This window comes from Coregonus clupeaformis, chromosome 1 (genome assembly GCF_020615455.1).
Source record: "Coregonus clupeaformis isolate EN_2021a chromosome 1, ASM2061545v1, whole genome shotgun sequence".
Taxonomy (NCBI): domain Eukaryota; kingdom Metazoa; phylum Chordata; class Actinopteri; order Salmoniformes; family Salmonidae; genus Coregonus; species Coregonus clupeaformis.
In genome coordinates, this window is record NC_059192.1 from 95,907,625 (window position 1) to 95,920,344 (window position 12,720).

Sequence of the window (12,720 nt, forward strand, 5' to 3'; positions counted from 1 at the left end):
GTCTTCTTTGGTATGACGCTACAAGCTTGGCATACCTGTATTTGGGGAGTTTCTCCCATTCTTCTCTGCAGATCCTGTTAAGCTCTGTCAGGTTGGATGGGGAGCGTTGCTGCACAGCTATTTTCAGGTCTCTCCAGAGATGTTTGATCGGGTTCAAGTCCAGGATCTCTCTGTACTTTGCTCCGTTCAGCTTTCCCTCGATCCTGACTAGTCTCCCAGTCCCTGCCGCTGAAAAACATCCCCACAGCATGATGCTGCCACCACCATGCTTCACCATAGGGATGGTGCCAGATTTCCTCCAGACGTGACGCTTCGCATTCAGGACAAAGAGTTCAATCTTGGTTTCATCAGACCAGAGAATCTTGTTTCTCATGGTCTGAGAATCTTTAGGTGGCTTTTGGCAAACACCAAGCAGGCTTTCCTGTGCCTTTTACTGAGGAGTGGCTTCCGTCTGGCCACTCTACCATAAAGGCCTGATTGGTGGAGTGCTGCAGAGATGGTTGTCTTTCTGGAAGGTTCTCCCATCCCAACAGAGGAACTCTGGAGCTCTGTCAGAGTGACCATCGGGTTCTTGGTCACCTCCCTGACCAAAGCCCTTCTCCCCACATTGCTCAGTTTGGCCAGGCGGCCAGCTCTCGGAAGAGTCTTGGTGGTTCCAAACTTCTTCCATTTAAGAATGATGGAGGCCATTGTGTTCTTGGGGACCTTCAACACTGCAGACATTTTTTGATACCCTTCCCCAGATCTGTGCCTCGACACAATCCTGTCTCGGAGCTCTACGGTCAATTCCTTCGACCTCATGGCTTGGTTTTTGCTCTGTTGTTTCCAAATCATGTCCAATCAATTGAATTTAACACAGGTGGACTCCAATCAAGTTGTAGAAACATCTCAAGGATGATCAATGGAAACAGGGTGCGCCTGAGCTCAATTTCAAGTCTCATAGCAAAGGGTCTGAATACTTATCTAAATAAGGTACTTCTGTTTTTTTTATTCTTATACATTTGCAAAAATGTCAAAAAATCTGTTTTCGCTTTGTCATTATGGGGTATTGTGTGTAGATTGATGAGGACATGTTTTTATTTAATAAATTTTAGAATAAGGCTGAACATAACAAAATGTGGAAAAAGTAAAGGGGCATGAATACTTCCCCAACCTTTAGTATTGCTTTAACTAATTAATGTTATTTCCTATACAAGACTGGTGCCCATTCATAAAGTTGTATTAAAAGTGTAATACAGAAACTGTATTTATCTTGACACTAGGGGGCACTATAATACAACAAATCCATCCGACCTCCCCTGAGCAGAGATAAGGTAATACATGTTGACACCAGACATATTCCTATATACAAAATTGATTGGCTCTCAAATCAGACCTTGACGTACAAAATTGTCCTCAATCACAACTGCAAGTAGGACTCAATATCTATTCAATTTATTTTCTTACAGGATTCCATTGGTTTAAAAAAAGGAGGTTGAATAGAACACAGAGACAGTGTACAGGAGTGTCATGTTCTGTCCTAAGGGTTTACAGCAGTCAGTCTGTACATGAGACATCCAGCACCATTATAACAGCTGAACTAAACAAAGATTCCATTACTCCCAAGTGTTTCCTCTTCCGGGGGGTTTTCAAACTCCCCAAATGTCTCTAGGGTGTCTTGACAGGGATTTCTGGTAAAGAGGAACAGCAATAAAACAGGAGGGCAGAAGTCCCAACTGCTGCAGCACTGCCGCCGCACCACATCGCTGCAAGTATATTGGTTATTAACCAGGAAGGTGAGAATAAAAATGAGTTCTAAATACAAAACAGAAGAAACAGTAAAGGGAAGATAAAGATTGTGGGGAAAGTCTCTCTCCAAGAATACCTAAACACATGTATCGGACTGGCTGCCCTGAATTACTTGATGCATGTCTGTCGGACAACACCTGCCCACATCAAACATCCCAGGTAACTACCACAGAAGTCAAAATAAAAGTAACCTCCTAAACTGCTCCTACAAATGGATAAGAGCATCTGCTAAATGACTAAAATGTTAATTTACTAGCTAGATTCGTTTTCTTCTAATAAGAAAATGCATTCAACTTATGTGAACCAAAAAAGGCAACTTCCTAAAAACCAAATGAGGACTATTGTTCTCATCAACCACGTGGATTGGGTTCCGAGGTGAAAATAATAGCCTTTTAAACAGCAGAACCCTCATCAACATGGTCCCAGATCTGTTTGCACTGTCTTGCACATCCTGTGTCACACCAATGACCACAAGAGTTAGCAGGACAACACAAACAGATCTGGGAACAGGCTATCAGCACTCTCACAGCCTTTAAGGATAAAGGTTCCCAGTCTGAGTTGAGCACTTGAGCAATCCCACAATGCAATGCCTCTTCAGAAGAACTTGACCCCCTTCCCGTCGTCCATGGTGATGACCTCTGCCTTGCCGTCCGTCTGCAGGGCCAGCAGCGAGCGAATCAGCATCCACTCCTCCAGCCCATGGAATTCTGGGGGAAATGTTTTATAGCTAATTACTTTTGCTGTACAGCTTAACAGATTGTATAAAATAGTCCAAATGTATTTTGGTATGGATGAACAGAAGGAAATACAGTGCATTCGTAAAGTATTCAGACCCCTTGACCTTTTCCACATTTTGTTATGTTACAGCCCTATTCTAAAATGGATTAAATTGTTTTTTCCCCCTCATCAATCAACACACAATACTCCATAATGACAAAGCAAAATCAGTTCTTAATAAAACATTTTTAAAGCAAATGTATTAAAAAATAAAAAACAGAACACATTATATTTACATAAGTATTCCGACCCTTTACTCAGTACTCAGGCCAAAGAGTTCTATCTTGGTTTCATCAGACCAGAGAATCTTGTTTCTCATGGTCTGAGAGTCCTTTAGGTGCCTTTTGGCAAACTCCAAGCGGGCTGTCATGTGCCTTTTACTGAAGAGTGGCTTTTGTCTGGCCACTCTACCATAAAGGCCTGATTGGGGTGGAGTGCTGCAGAGATGGTTGTCCTTCTGGAAGGTTCTCCCATCTCCACAGAGGAACTCTGGAGCTCTGTCAGAGTGACCATCGGGTTCTTGGTCACCTCCCTGACCAAGGCCCTTTTCCCCCCGATTGCTCAGTTTGGTCAGGCGGCCAGCTCTAGGAAGAGTCTTGGTGGTTCCAAACTTCTTCCATTTAAGAATGATGGAGGCCACTGTGTTCTTGGGTACCTTCAATGCTGCAGACAGTTTTTGGTACCCTTCCCCAGATCTGTTCCTCGACACAATCCTGTCTCGGAGCTCTACGAACAATTCCTTCGACCTCATGGCTTGGTTTTGCTCTGACATGCACTGTCAACTGTGGGACCTTATACAGACAGGTGTGTGCCTTTCCAAATCATGTCTAATCAATTGAATTTACCACAGGTGGACTCCAATCAAGTTGTAGAAACATCTCAAGGATGATCAATGGAAACAGGGTGCGCCTGAGCTCAATTTCAAGTCTCATAGCAAAGGGTCTGAATACTTATGTAAATATGGTATTTCTGTTTTTAATTTTTTATAAATTTGCAAAAATTTGGAAAAACCTGTTTTCGCTTTGTCATTATTGGGAATTGTGTGTAGATTGATGAGGGAAAAAACTAGGCTGTAACGTAACAAAATGTGGAAAAAGTCAAGGGGTCTGAATACTTTCCGAATGCACTGTATGTCAGAAATGCACATTTCTGTTGCTTTACCTTCGCTTTCTGTGTCGTCACTGTTGGCGAGCTCGTAGAGTGTAAACACTGAATTGACCATACCGTTTTTAGAGACCTGAAATTATAGGGAGAGGAAACATGAACTTCATCAAGAAGTATCAACAACAGCGTACAGACGACAACACCAGGATTTAGACTATTACTAGGAAATCTACTAGACCCCAGCATATCTTCTATACTGATGCTACATTACAGTATTCTTCCAACAATGTAAAAGGAGATCAAGGCTGCGTCCAGAAAAGCACCCTACTCCCAATTTAGTGTATTCCTTTAGACCGGGGCCCATAGCAGATCACTCACCCACTGGTAAATCAGTTTGCCCCATTCCTCTGGCCTCCTCCACATGACTAGACACCGTGTCTTGTTCTTGTCTAACCATTCCAGGTTCCCTGCAAGCAATATCCAGTTAAATTATTGTTAGTGTCAGAATAAGTGTCCTAATCCATCTTTCAATGAAAGCAGTCCTGTTACCTTTTTTCCTCAATTCCTCAAAAACAATTAGTATGGCCTCTGTTGATAGTTTTCCTGCAAGATCAGTTAAGGTTTCTAGCAGATATGAGGGGAAACATTCAGAGAACATCCTTATAAAGTTTCTAAGTTATTACCTTTCCCTAGCCTCAAAGTCACTATCCAACAACAAATAACAGGACAGTAGATCCAGAGATGGCCTCCTGTGGTTTCTTTGGGTTGGTTAGACCTATGACGTATGTCAGTAAGTGAAACTTAGCACAAGGTAAATAAAAGGATACTATCGATATTCTTGTGGTTGAACACAGGGCACTCTTGGGCTTCCATGACGTCCAATGTGTAGAGCTTGTGATGGCGGCAATAGGACAGAGCGAGGGAGCGCCATGCTGCAAGCTGTTTCTGTCTGGTGTCAACATTGGGCTGTAACCTGTGAACAACCAAAAGCAACCATTGCATCAATTTATATTGGCATGTAGCTAAATTAAGAGACAGAAGTACCTAGCTAATCACTCACTAACAGTTATGCAAGTTTGATTAAGTTTGAGTGGTGAATAATAATCAAACGTTTGCTGGGAACACAACCACCTCATACATTATGTGTTGCAAATTAGCAAATTGAATGCAATGCTCAAGACAATTTACCATCTTAGCTAACAAGCTTTACTATCCAGATAGCTACCTATGATTTATTGCAATCCGTAGATAGCTAACTATAATGACAAACTAAGTAGTTATAACATCAAGAAGCACGGCTATCTAGCTAGCTACATGTTGAGAAAAACACTGCAATCATTCATTGCATCGAAACCTTGTTTCGATTTTTTCTAACAAAAAATATGGCTAAAGCTAACTTCCCTAGCTAGCTAGCATTATTTTAAAAGCAGGTCAACAATTTGATTCGCCAATACAATACTTATTTATACCTGGAATCACAGTTTAGTTGTGAAATGTGTTAACTTACGTAAAAAACGGAGGGAAATTATATTGCCAGGGCCACTCAAAACTCATTGCAAAAATATGTACGAACAGCTGACACCGGAAAGTAAGTGTAGCCTCTAAATCGTTCCCTTCTGTTCTTCTTCTTCTTCTTCAGTGGGGTTTATCGGCGGTTGGCATCCAACTTTATGGTGCATTACCGCCGCCTACTGTACTGGAGTGTGGGCCAGAGACAGGGAGAAACTCAAACCTACCAGCCAGCCCCGTTGCTCTTAAAAAATATCACAAAATATTTGAGACTATATCTAATGACGTTCTACTCAATATACTCTTTAAACTAATTTCCTGTATCCCTTTCTCCCTCATACTAGATCTCATCCTTTCTCTTCCCCTCTGATACTGCCCACACTGTAGCAATACATGCTCCACGGTCTCTGTTTCCTGACAATAATCACACTTACCTGTCTGATGCTTTCCTATCACATTTAATGTCTTATTCAACTGGCTGTGTCCCACCCTTAATCTTGTAAAAATAGCCTCCTCTCTTCTGTCCCTTCCTGCCGTCCTCCCCGACTTTCCTCTGTACTTGAAATAAATGCCTTCCATTATTATCTCTATCACTGTATATATCAGTATTTTTGCCTCTGCCTTGCTCATTGAAACTTCAACATCAACATCACCACTACTAAGTGCTTGTTTAGCCTGTTCATCTACTGCCTCGTTCCCCTCCTCCCCCACATGGGCTGGGACCCAAGTAAATCTTATCTGAATACCCATCTGTTTAATCCTGCCATGGATTTGTAGCACCTCATAAAGCAGGTCTTGTCTGCTACGTGAGCTAAAGGACTGGAGACTCATTAACACTGCACATGATTCAGAGCAAATAATTACTCCGTCTTTCTTGACTTCCTCCACAAACTGCAAGGCCAACAGTATGGCCATCAGCTCCGCCGTATATACAGCCAGATGATCTGTAATATGTTTCCTGACTTCCACCCCACATTCCTGCACTACAAATGCTGACCCAGTACGTCCTGTCCTTGGATCTTTTGAACCATCTGTGTCGTTCCCTACTGAACTCTACTAAAAAATCATATACTAGCCCAACCGGCCCCCAGATGACGCTATTCTTCATTTTAAGTCGTTTGTCATCTTCTTCTTCTTCTTCTGTGGATTTTATATGGCGGTTGGCAACCAACTAATCAAATCTAATCTAATTTTATTTGCCACATGCACCGAATACAACAGGTGTAGACTTTACAGTGAAATTCTTACTTACAAGCCCTTAACCAACAATGCAGTTGTAAGAAAAAAAAAAAGTGTTAAGTAAAAAATGGATAAGTAAAATTTTTTAATAGCAAATAATTAAAGAGCAGCAGTAAAATAAAATAACAGTAGGGAGGCTATATACAGTGGGTGCCGGTACAGAGTCAATGTGCGGGGGCACCGGTTAGTCGAGGTAATTGAAGTAATATGTACATGTGGGTAGAGGTGCATTCCCGCCACCAACTGGACTGGAGTGTTGACCAGAGACAGTGAAGGTCTAAATCCTACCCAATAATCTCGTCTACCTAAGGAAACTAAATACATAATTAAATACTACATCCCCTGAAGATTTCCCCAGCAGTTCACTTAATCCTGGCTCTTCAACCCCATTACTCCTCAAATCTAATAATAATCACTCCCTTTCTCTCACATATTTCTGGCACTGAAATAGAACATGTTCCACTGTCTCCATCTCCTCCTGACAATGATCACACCACCCAATCGGATGTTTCCCCACGACTTTCAATGTACTATTGAGCCTTGTGTGTCCCAGTCTCACCCTGGTGACTACACTTTCCTCCCTTCTCTCTCGGCCTGAGGACCTCCCTGCCCCCACCTTTTCCTGGATCTTATACAGATGTCTTCCCTTACTCTCCCTGTTCCACAACTATTGTCACTTATTTTTAACCACTGTTCTTATTAATCCCTTGGCTTCTGCTTTACTGATTCCATCTCAACATTAGGATGTTTAAGAGCCTGCTTGGCAATAATATCCACTTCCTCATTTCCCTCTACTCCCACATGAGCTGGTACCCAGAGGAACATCACAAATACCCCCATCTGTTTCACCCTATACAAACACTGCAAACCTCATACAATACATCCTGTCTGCCCTGAGACACACATGAATTTAAGCTCATCAGTGCTGCACAGGAGTCAGAGCATATGACTACCCTGTCTGGCCACACCTCCTCCACCCACTCTGCAGCCAATAGTATGGCCAACAACTCCATTGTGTAAACAGATAAATGATCTGTTGCTCTTTTCGTCACTGCCACCTTAAACTCAGGCACACTAAAAGCTGCTCCTGTCCTCCCTGTTTTAGGGTCCTTAGATCCATCTGTGAATATATTCAAGAAAGCATAGTATTGTGTTCTTAAATGTTCACTTACAACTGAATCTACTCCTTCCTCAACATATCTTACCCTCTCAAGCAACCTTAGCTATATCATTGGCTGAGGGAGAAACCAAGGTGGGATAGCAAGAATAACCACAGAGGGGCTAAACTCCATCCCAAACAACCACATCTCTCTCACCATGCAATTGCCTATCCAACCAAAGCATGTATTCAGATTTTTTTTTCATGTCCCCAGCACTCTAGGAGCACCTTTTTTGTAGGATGTTTAACCTTATTGGGTAAATGACATATGTCATGGCTAGCTGTTGCATTCTTAACTTTTTAACGGTATCTCTCACAACTCTACCTGCATTGCTGCCACTGGAGAGGTCCTGAGTGCTCCACATATTCTTAGGGCTTGGGCCTGGATAACATCTAGCTTTTTTAAGGTATCGGAGCTGCTGATCCATATGCTATACTTCCATAATCCATTGATGACCTTAACAACGCTAAATATACACTACCAGTCATAAGTTTGGACACACCTACTCATTCAAGGGTTTTTCTTTATTTTTACATTGTAGAATAATAGTGAAGACATCTGTAGTGTCTAAACAGTTTATGACTTTGCTGACGTTTGCAAATGGTGTGTTAGAGGAAGTTGACTCAGCTTGCGGAAGCATCTGGAAAGCATTACTAAAGGGGACCCCTAAAACAGAGAAAGTCTGTTATGTGGCGTCCTGGGATTGGTTTATGGGGAAACCACCCATATCATGTTACAGATTATAAATACCATGGTGGAAACAAAGGACGGGGAGGAACAACATATTAGAGATTGGGTCAGTTGTTCTCCAGATGTCTGCAGGAGTCTGTAAATTAACGCTGAAATCTTTGATGTAATAAAACTATTATAATCAAGGACAGTGTCAGCGGATTTCTTGTCATCACAGCATCGTTATCTTGACACTACATTAATGGCGACGAGGAATTTGGGCCGTGTTGCGTCTTTTCTCAGCGTTCCATTCATGGGCGCCGAGCTGACTCCCGCTCAAGAGGCATGCAGATACGGTGAGCTTTCTCACAAACTTTGGGCGCTGGTCAGTTCGTGTGCTTGTGTGTGTGTGTGCGTTGAAAGACTGCACCGTCAAAGGACTTATGTGTGCGCTTTGCTGTTATTTGCTGTGTGATGAGAATCCGTTCTAAATTTCTAAATTTGTTTGCGTTGAAAGCAACGCAAACAGGGGGGAGTGTCTATAGGAATTGATAACACTTGGCACAGGGATATTTGGATTGAATAAGGAATAAGGCCAGGAACTAAGGAAAATGTATACTAATTAGGACGTCGTTGATCTATGGAAGCCCTCAAACGAGGCGATCATTAGGATGGGCCGAAAATCCTGAAAACTCACTAGGTTGATTTTTAAGGTCCGTTCTGGGGACTGGAATTTGTGGTTGATACATTCGGTTGCAAGTTACCCCTCAACTTATAGTTGACGAGGTATATGTTCGAAGTAACCTCTCATTGAATATCTGCAAACTCAAGGTAGCAGAAATTTAGGAACAATGAGAAATAAGGAACGACGGTAGCATGCTTTAGAGGACCATAGGAACGGATACATTCCTCTTGAATTGTGTGTGTGTGTGTGTGTGTGTGTGAAAGAGAGCCTGTGCGTGTGTGGAAAAAAAAGGGGAGGTCTCTGCTGTGTGTCAACTAAGGCTATGACAACAGGGGGTTTTAGTTTTTTGTAAGGAAATATGTTAGTTAAGGTTAAAATCTTATGAGTCTCTATAAAAAGAGAATGTTTAATAACTGTTAAAAGATTAGGAGCCTACAGGGAGGATTTTTAAGAGTGTATAGAGATGTTTTGTAATGGATAAGAAAATAACTATAAATCTGCAGATTAGGATAAGTAAAGATAAGAAACTTCGAAGTAGGATTTGTGTTCTATGTTTTGTGTTGGTTTGTGAGTTCTGTTAAGTGTTACTGTTTGTCTGTGTTGGGAAATAACGGAGGGACAGCTGGTCTGTCTACTTTCTGTTGTTTAGCTTGGAGAGAGCTGCTTGGGAGCTCTTCTCACTCTGAAATCGCACTGGTGAATGAACTGCGCATGTGTGAGTTTTTATGAGATTAGAGTTACGTAGAGCAAATATGCCACTCCCCTGCCTGCACTGAGCTGCTGGGAGACGCAGACTCAGAGCTGAAAGAGAAGGAGGGGGAGACTTACACACGAATAAAGTATTCTGTTTGTTAAATCGGCTGTTGCTTAACGATTAAACTATTTGATTGAGATCTATTGAATTTATAAATGAGAGATATGTGGACGGATTTAAAAAAAAAAAAAAAAAAAATGTTATTGAGCTATTTATAATATTCCTGAGTTAAGCTGTTTGCTTATTTCTTAGCGCGAGTGTGAACATAGGTATGACTAAAAGGGTATTGTATGGTTGAAATAACCCAGTGAGTGCATAAAATACTAAATTATTGTCTGTGTTCTTTGTTCTCCTGTGATATGAGAGACGAGAAGGAGGAGACAGAGAGAGAGAGAAGGTGCTGACGAGTGCGTCACGCGACAGTGTGTGCTGCAACGGATCAAGTCCAATCAAGGCTAGTACTGTTCTGTTCACAAAATGTACCTTCCCATAGAGGATATTGTGTGTGCCTAGCATATTTCATGTTGTGACAATTTGACAGGGACTTGGCAACAGACTGATCAATTGATGTAATTAAGAATTGCACATTGGAGTTTTTTGTGCATGAGTTGGTTTGATTAGAGTTGAGTTGGAAATCCAGCACTGACATTATTCTGTAAAATTAAGGTATTTTGGTGCTTATTAAGTAATTGGTTTGTGAGTGATGTAGTGTTGCTGGATTACAGGTCCTTCTTTTTTGGATTGCTCTGAAGTTGACTACTTTCATTTACTTTTCCAGATCGGATGTGGTAAGATTGCCACCCATCAATAATTTGGTAAAATAAAATAAAATAAAAATGAATAAATAAATAAATAAATTGATGAATAAATTAATTAATTAATTGATTAATTAATTAATTAATTTGGGGGGGGGGGGGAAGGAGGGAAACATAAGCTACATAGTCTAAAGTATTTTTTGGTTTACAAATTAATTGGTTTAAAATAATAATAATAATAATAATAATTCATAATAAAGGAGTGGGGAAAAAAAGTATTTAGTCAGCCACCAATTGTGCAAGTTCTCCCACTTAAAAAGATGAGAGAGGCCTGTAATTTTCATCATAGGTACACGTCAACTATGACAGACAAATTGAGGGGAAAAAAATCCAGAAAATCACATTGTAGGATTTTTTATGAATTTATTTGCAAATTATGGTGGAAAATAAGTATTTGGTCACCTACAAACAAGCAAGATTTCTGGCTCTCACAGACCTGTAACAACTTCTTTAAGAGGCTCCTCTGTCCTCCACTCGTTACCTGTAGTAATGGCACCTGTTTGAACTTGTTATCAGTATAAAAGACACCTGTCCACAACCTCAAACAGTCACACTCCAAACTCCACTATGGCCAAGACCAAAGAGCTGTCAAAGGACACCAGAAACAAAATTGTAGACCTGCACCAGGCTGGGAAGACTGAATCTGCAATAGGTAAGCAGCTTGGTTTGAAGAAATCAACTGTGGGAGCAATTATTAGGAAATGGAAGACATACAAGACCACTGATAATCTCCCTCGATCTGGGGCTCCACGCAAGATCTCACCCAGTGGGGTCAAAACGATCACAAGAATGTTGAGCAAAAATCCCAGAACCACATGGGGGGACCTAGTGAATGACCTGCAGAGAGCTGGGACCAAAGTAACAAAGCCTACCATCAGTAACACACTACGCCGCCAGGGACTCAAATCCTGCAGTGCCAGACGTGTCCCCCTGCTTAAGCCAGAACATGTCCAGGCCCGTCTGAAGTTTGCTAGAGTGCATTTGGATGATCCAGAAGAGGATTGGGAGAATGTCATATGGTCAGATGAAACCAAAATATAACTTTTTGGTAAAAACTCAACTCGTCGTGTTTGGAGGACAAAGAATGCTGAGTTGCATCCAAAGAACACCATACCTACTGTGAAGCATGGGGGTGGAAACACCATGCTTTGGGGCTGTTTTTCTGCAAAGGGACCAGGACGACTGATCTGTGTAAAGGAAAGAATGAATGGGGCCATGTATCGTGAGATTTTGAGTGAAAACCTCCTTCCATCAGCAAGGGCATTGAAGATGAAACGTGGCTGGGTCTTTCAGCATGACAATGATCCCAAACACACCGCCTGGGCAACGAAGGAGTGGCTTCGTAAGAAGCATTTCAAGGTCCTGGAGTGGCCTAGCCAGTCTCCAGATCTCAACCCCATAGAAAATCTTTGGAGGGAGTTGAAAGTCCGTGTTGCCCAGCAAAAGCCCCAAAACTTCACTGCTCTAGAGGAGATCTGCATGGAGGAATGGGCCAAAATACCAGCAACAGTGTGTGAAAATCTTGTGAAGACTTACAGGAAACGTTTGACCTGTGTCATTGCCAACAAAGGGTATATAACAAAGTATTGAGAAACTTTTGTTATTGACCAAATACTTATTTTCCACCATAATTAGCAAATAAATTCATTAAAAATCCTACAATGTGATTTCATGGATTTTTTTTTCTCATTTTGTCTGTCATAGTTGACGTGTACCTATGATGAAAATTACAGGCCTCTCTCATCTTTTTAAGTGGGAGAACTTGCACAATTGGTGGCTGACTAAATACTTTTTTTCCCCACTGTAGAAGAGTTGTTACAATGGGGAAAAAGGACATAAAAACTATGAAAGTAATTACTCCTGTTGATGTAGTAGAAAATAGTAATCATCTAGTTAATGGTATTGCAAGGTTATCTGGAAAATGGAATAAACGTTGGCCTGACATTGAACAACCATGGCTAGTGGAAGGGACTCTTAACCCTGACGTCATCAACATAATGAAAGTGCTTGAATAATAGAGAGAGGAAAAGCAGAAACGACCATAAAGATGAATCCAAAACTCCAAAAGTAAGAAGAAAATGAGATGTCTGGAAACTAATGGTGGAGTGAGGTTCAGGAGGATGGAACTTGAAGATGATGATGATGATGATCAGAGTGATTCAGAAGTGATCATGGGTGGATATGACCCTGTGATCAGATGGAGGTTGGCCAGAGAGGAAA

The 12,720-nt window shown here is 41.4% G+C and overlaps 1 protein-coding gene across 1 annotated transcript; it reads right to left on the minus strand.

Annotated features, from left to right (window-relative positions):
* Positions 1–1,412: 1,412 nt before the first annotated feature.
* Positions 1,413–5,283, minus strand: LOC121584607 (vacuolar protein-sorting-associated protein 25). Its single transcript, XM_041900597.2, has 6 exons — positions 5,177–5,283; positions 4,497–4,642; positions 4,219–4,272; positions 4,048–4,136; positions 3,727–3,802; positions 1,413–2,495 (listed from the first exon to the last, which is right to left on the minus strand). Exons 1-6 carry the CDS (start codon positions 5,221–5,223, stop codon positions 2,383–2,385), a joined length of 525 nt encoding a protein of 174 aa, XP_041756531.1. The 5' UTR covers positions 5,224–5,283; the 3' UTR covers positions 1,413–2,382.
* Between the last annotated feature and the right edge of the window lie 7,437 nt (positions 5,284–12,720).

What these genes read in the sequence shown, in the direction of transcription:
- LOC121584607 (XM_041900597.2), bottom strand. Translation starts at nt 5,223, where the DNA reads ATGAGTTTTGAGTGGCCCTGGCAATATAATTTCCCTCCGTTTTTTAC. An exon ending in CAACCACAAGAATATCGATA is followed by an intron (nt 4,273 to 4,496) that starts GTATCCTTTTAT and finishes CTGATCTTGCAG; the next exon opens with GAAAACTATCAACAGAGGCC. An exon ending in GCAAACTGATTTACCAGTGG is followed by an intron (nt 3,803 to 4,047) that starts GTGAGTGATCTG and finishes CTATAATTTCAG; the next exon opens with GTCTCTAAAAACGGTATGGT.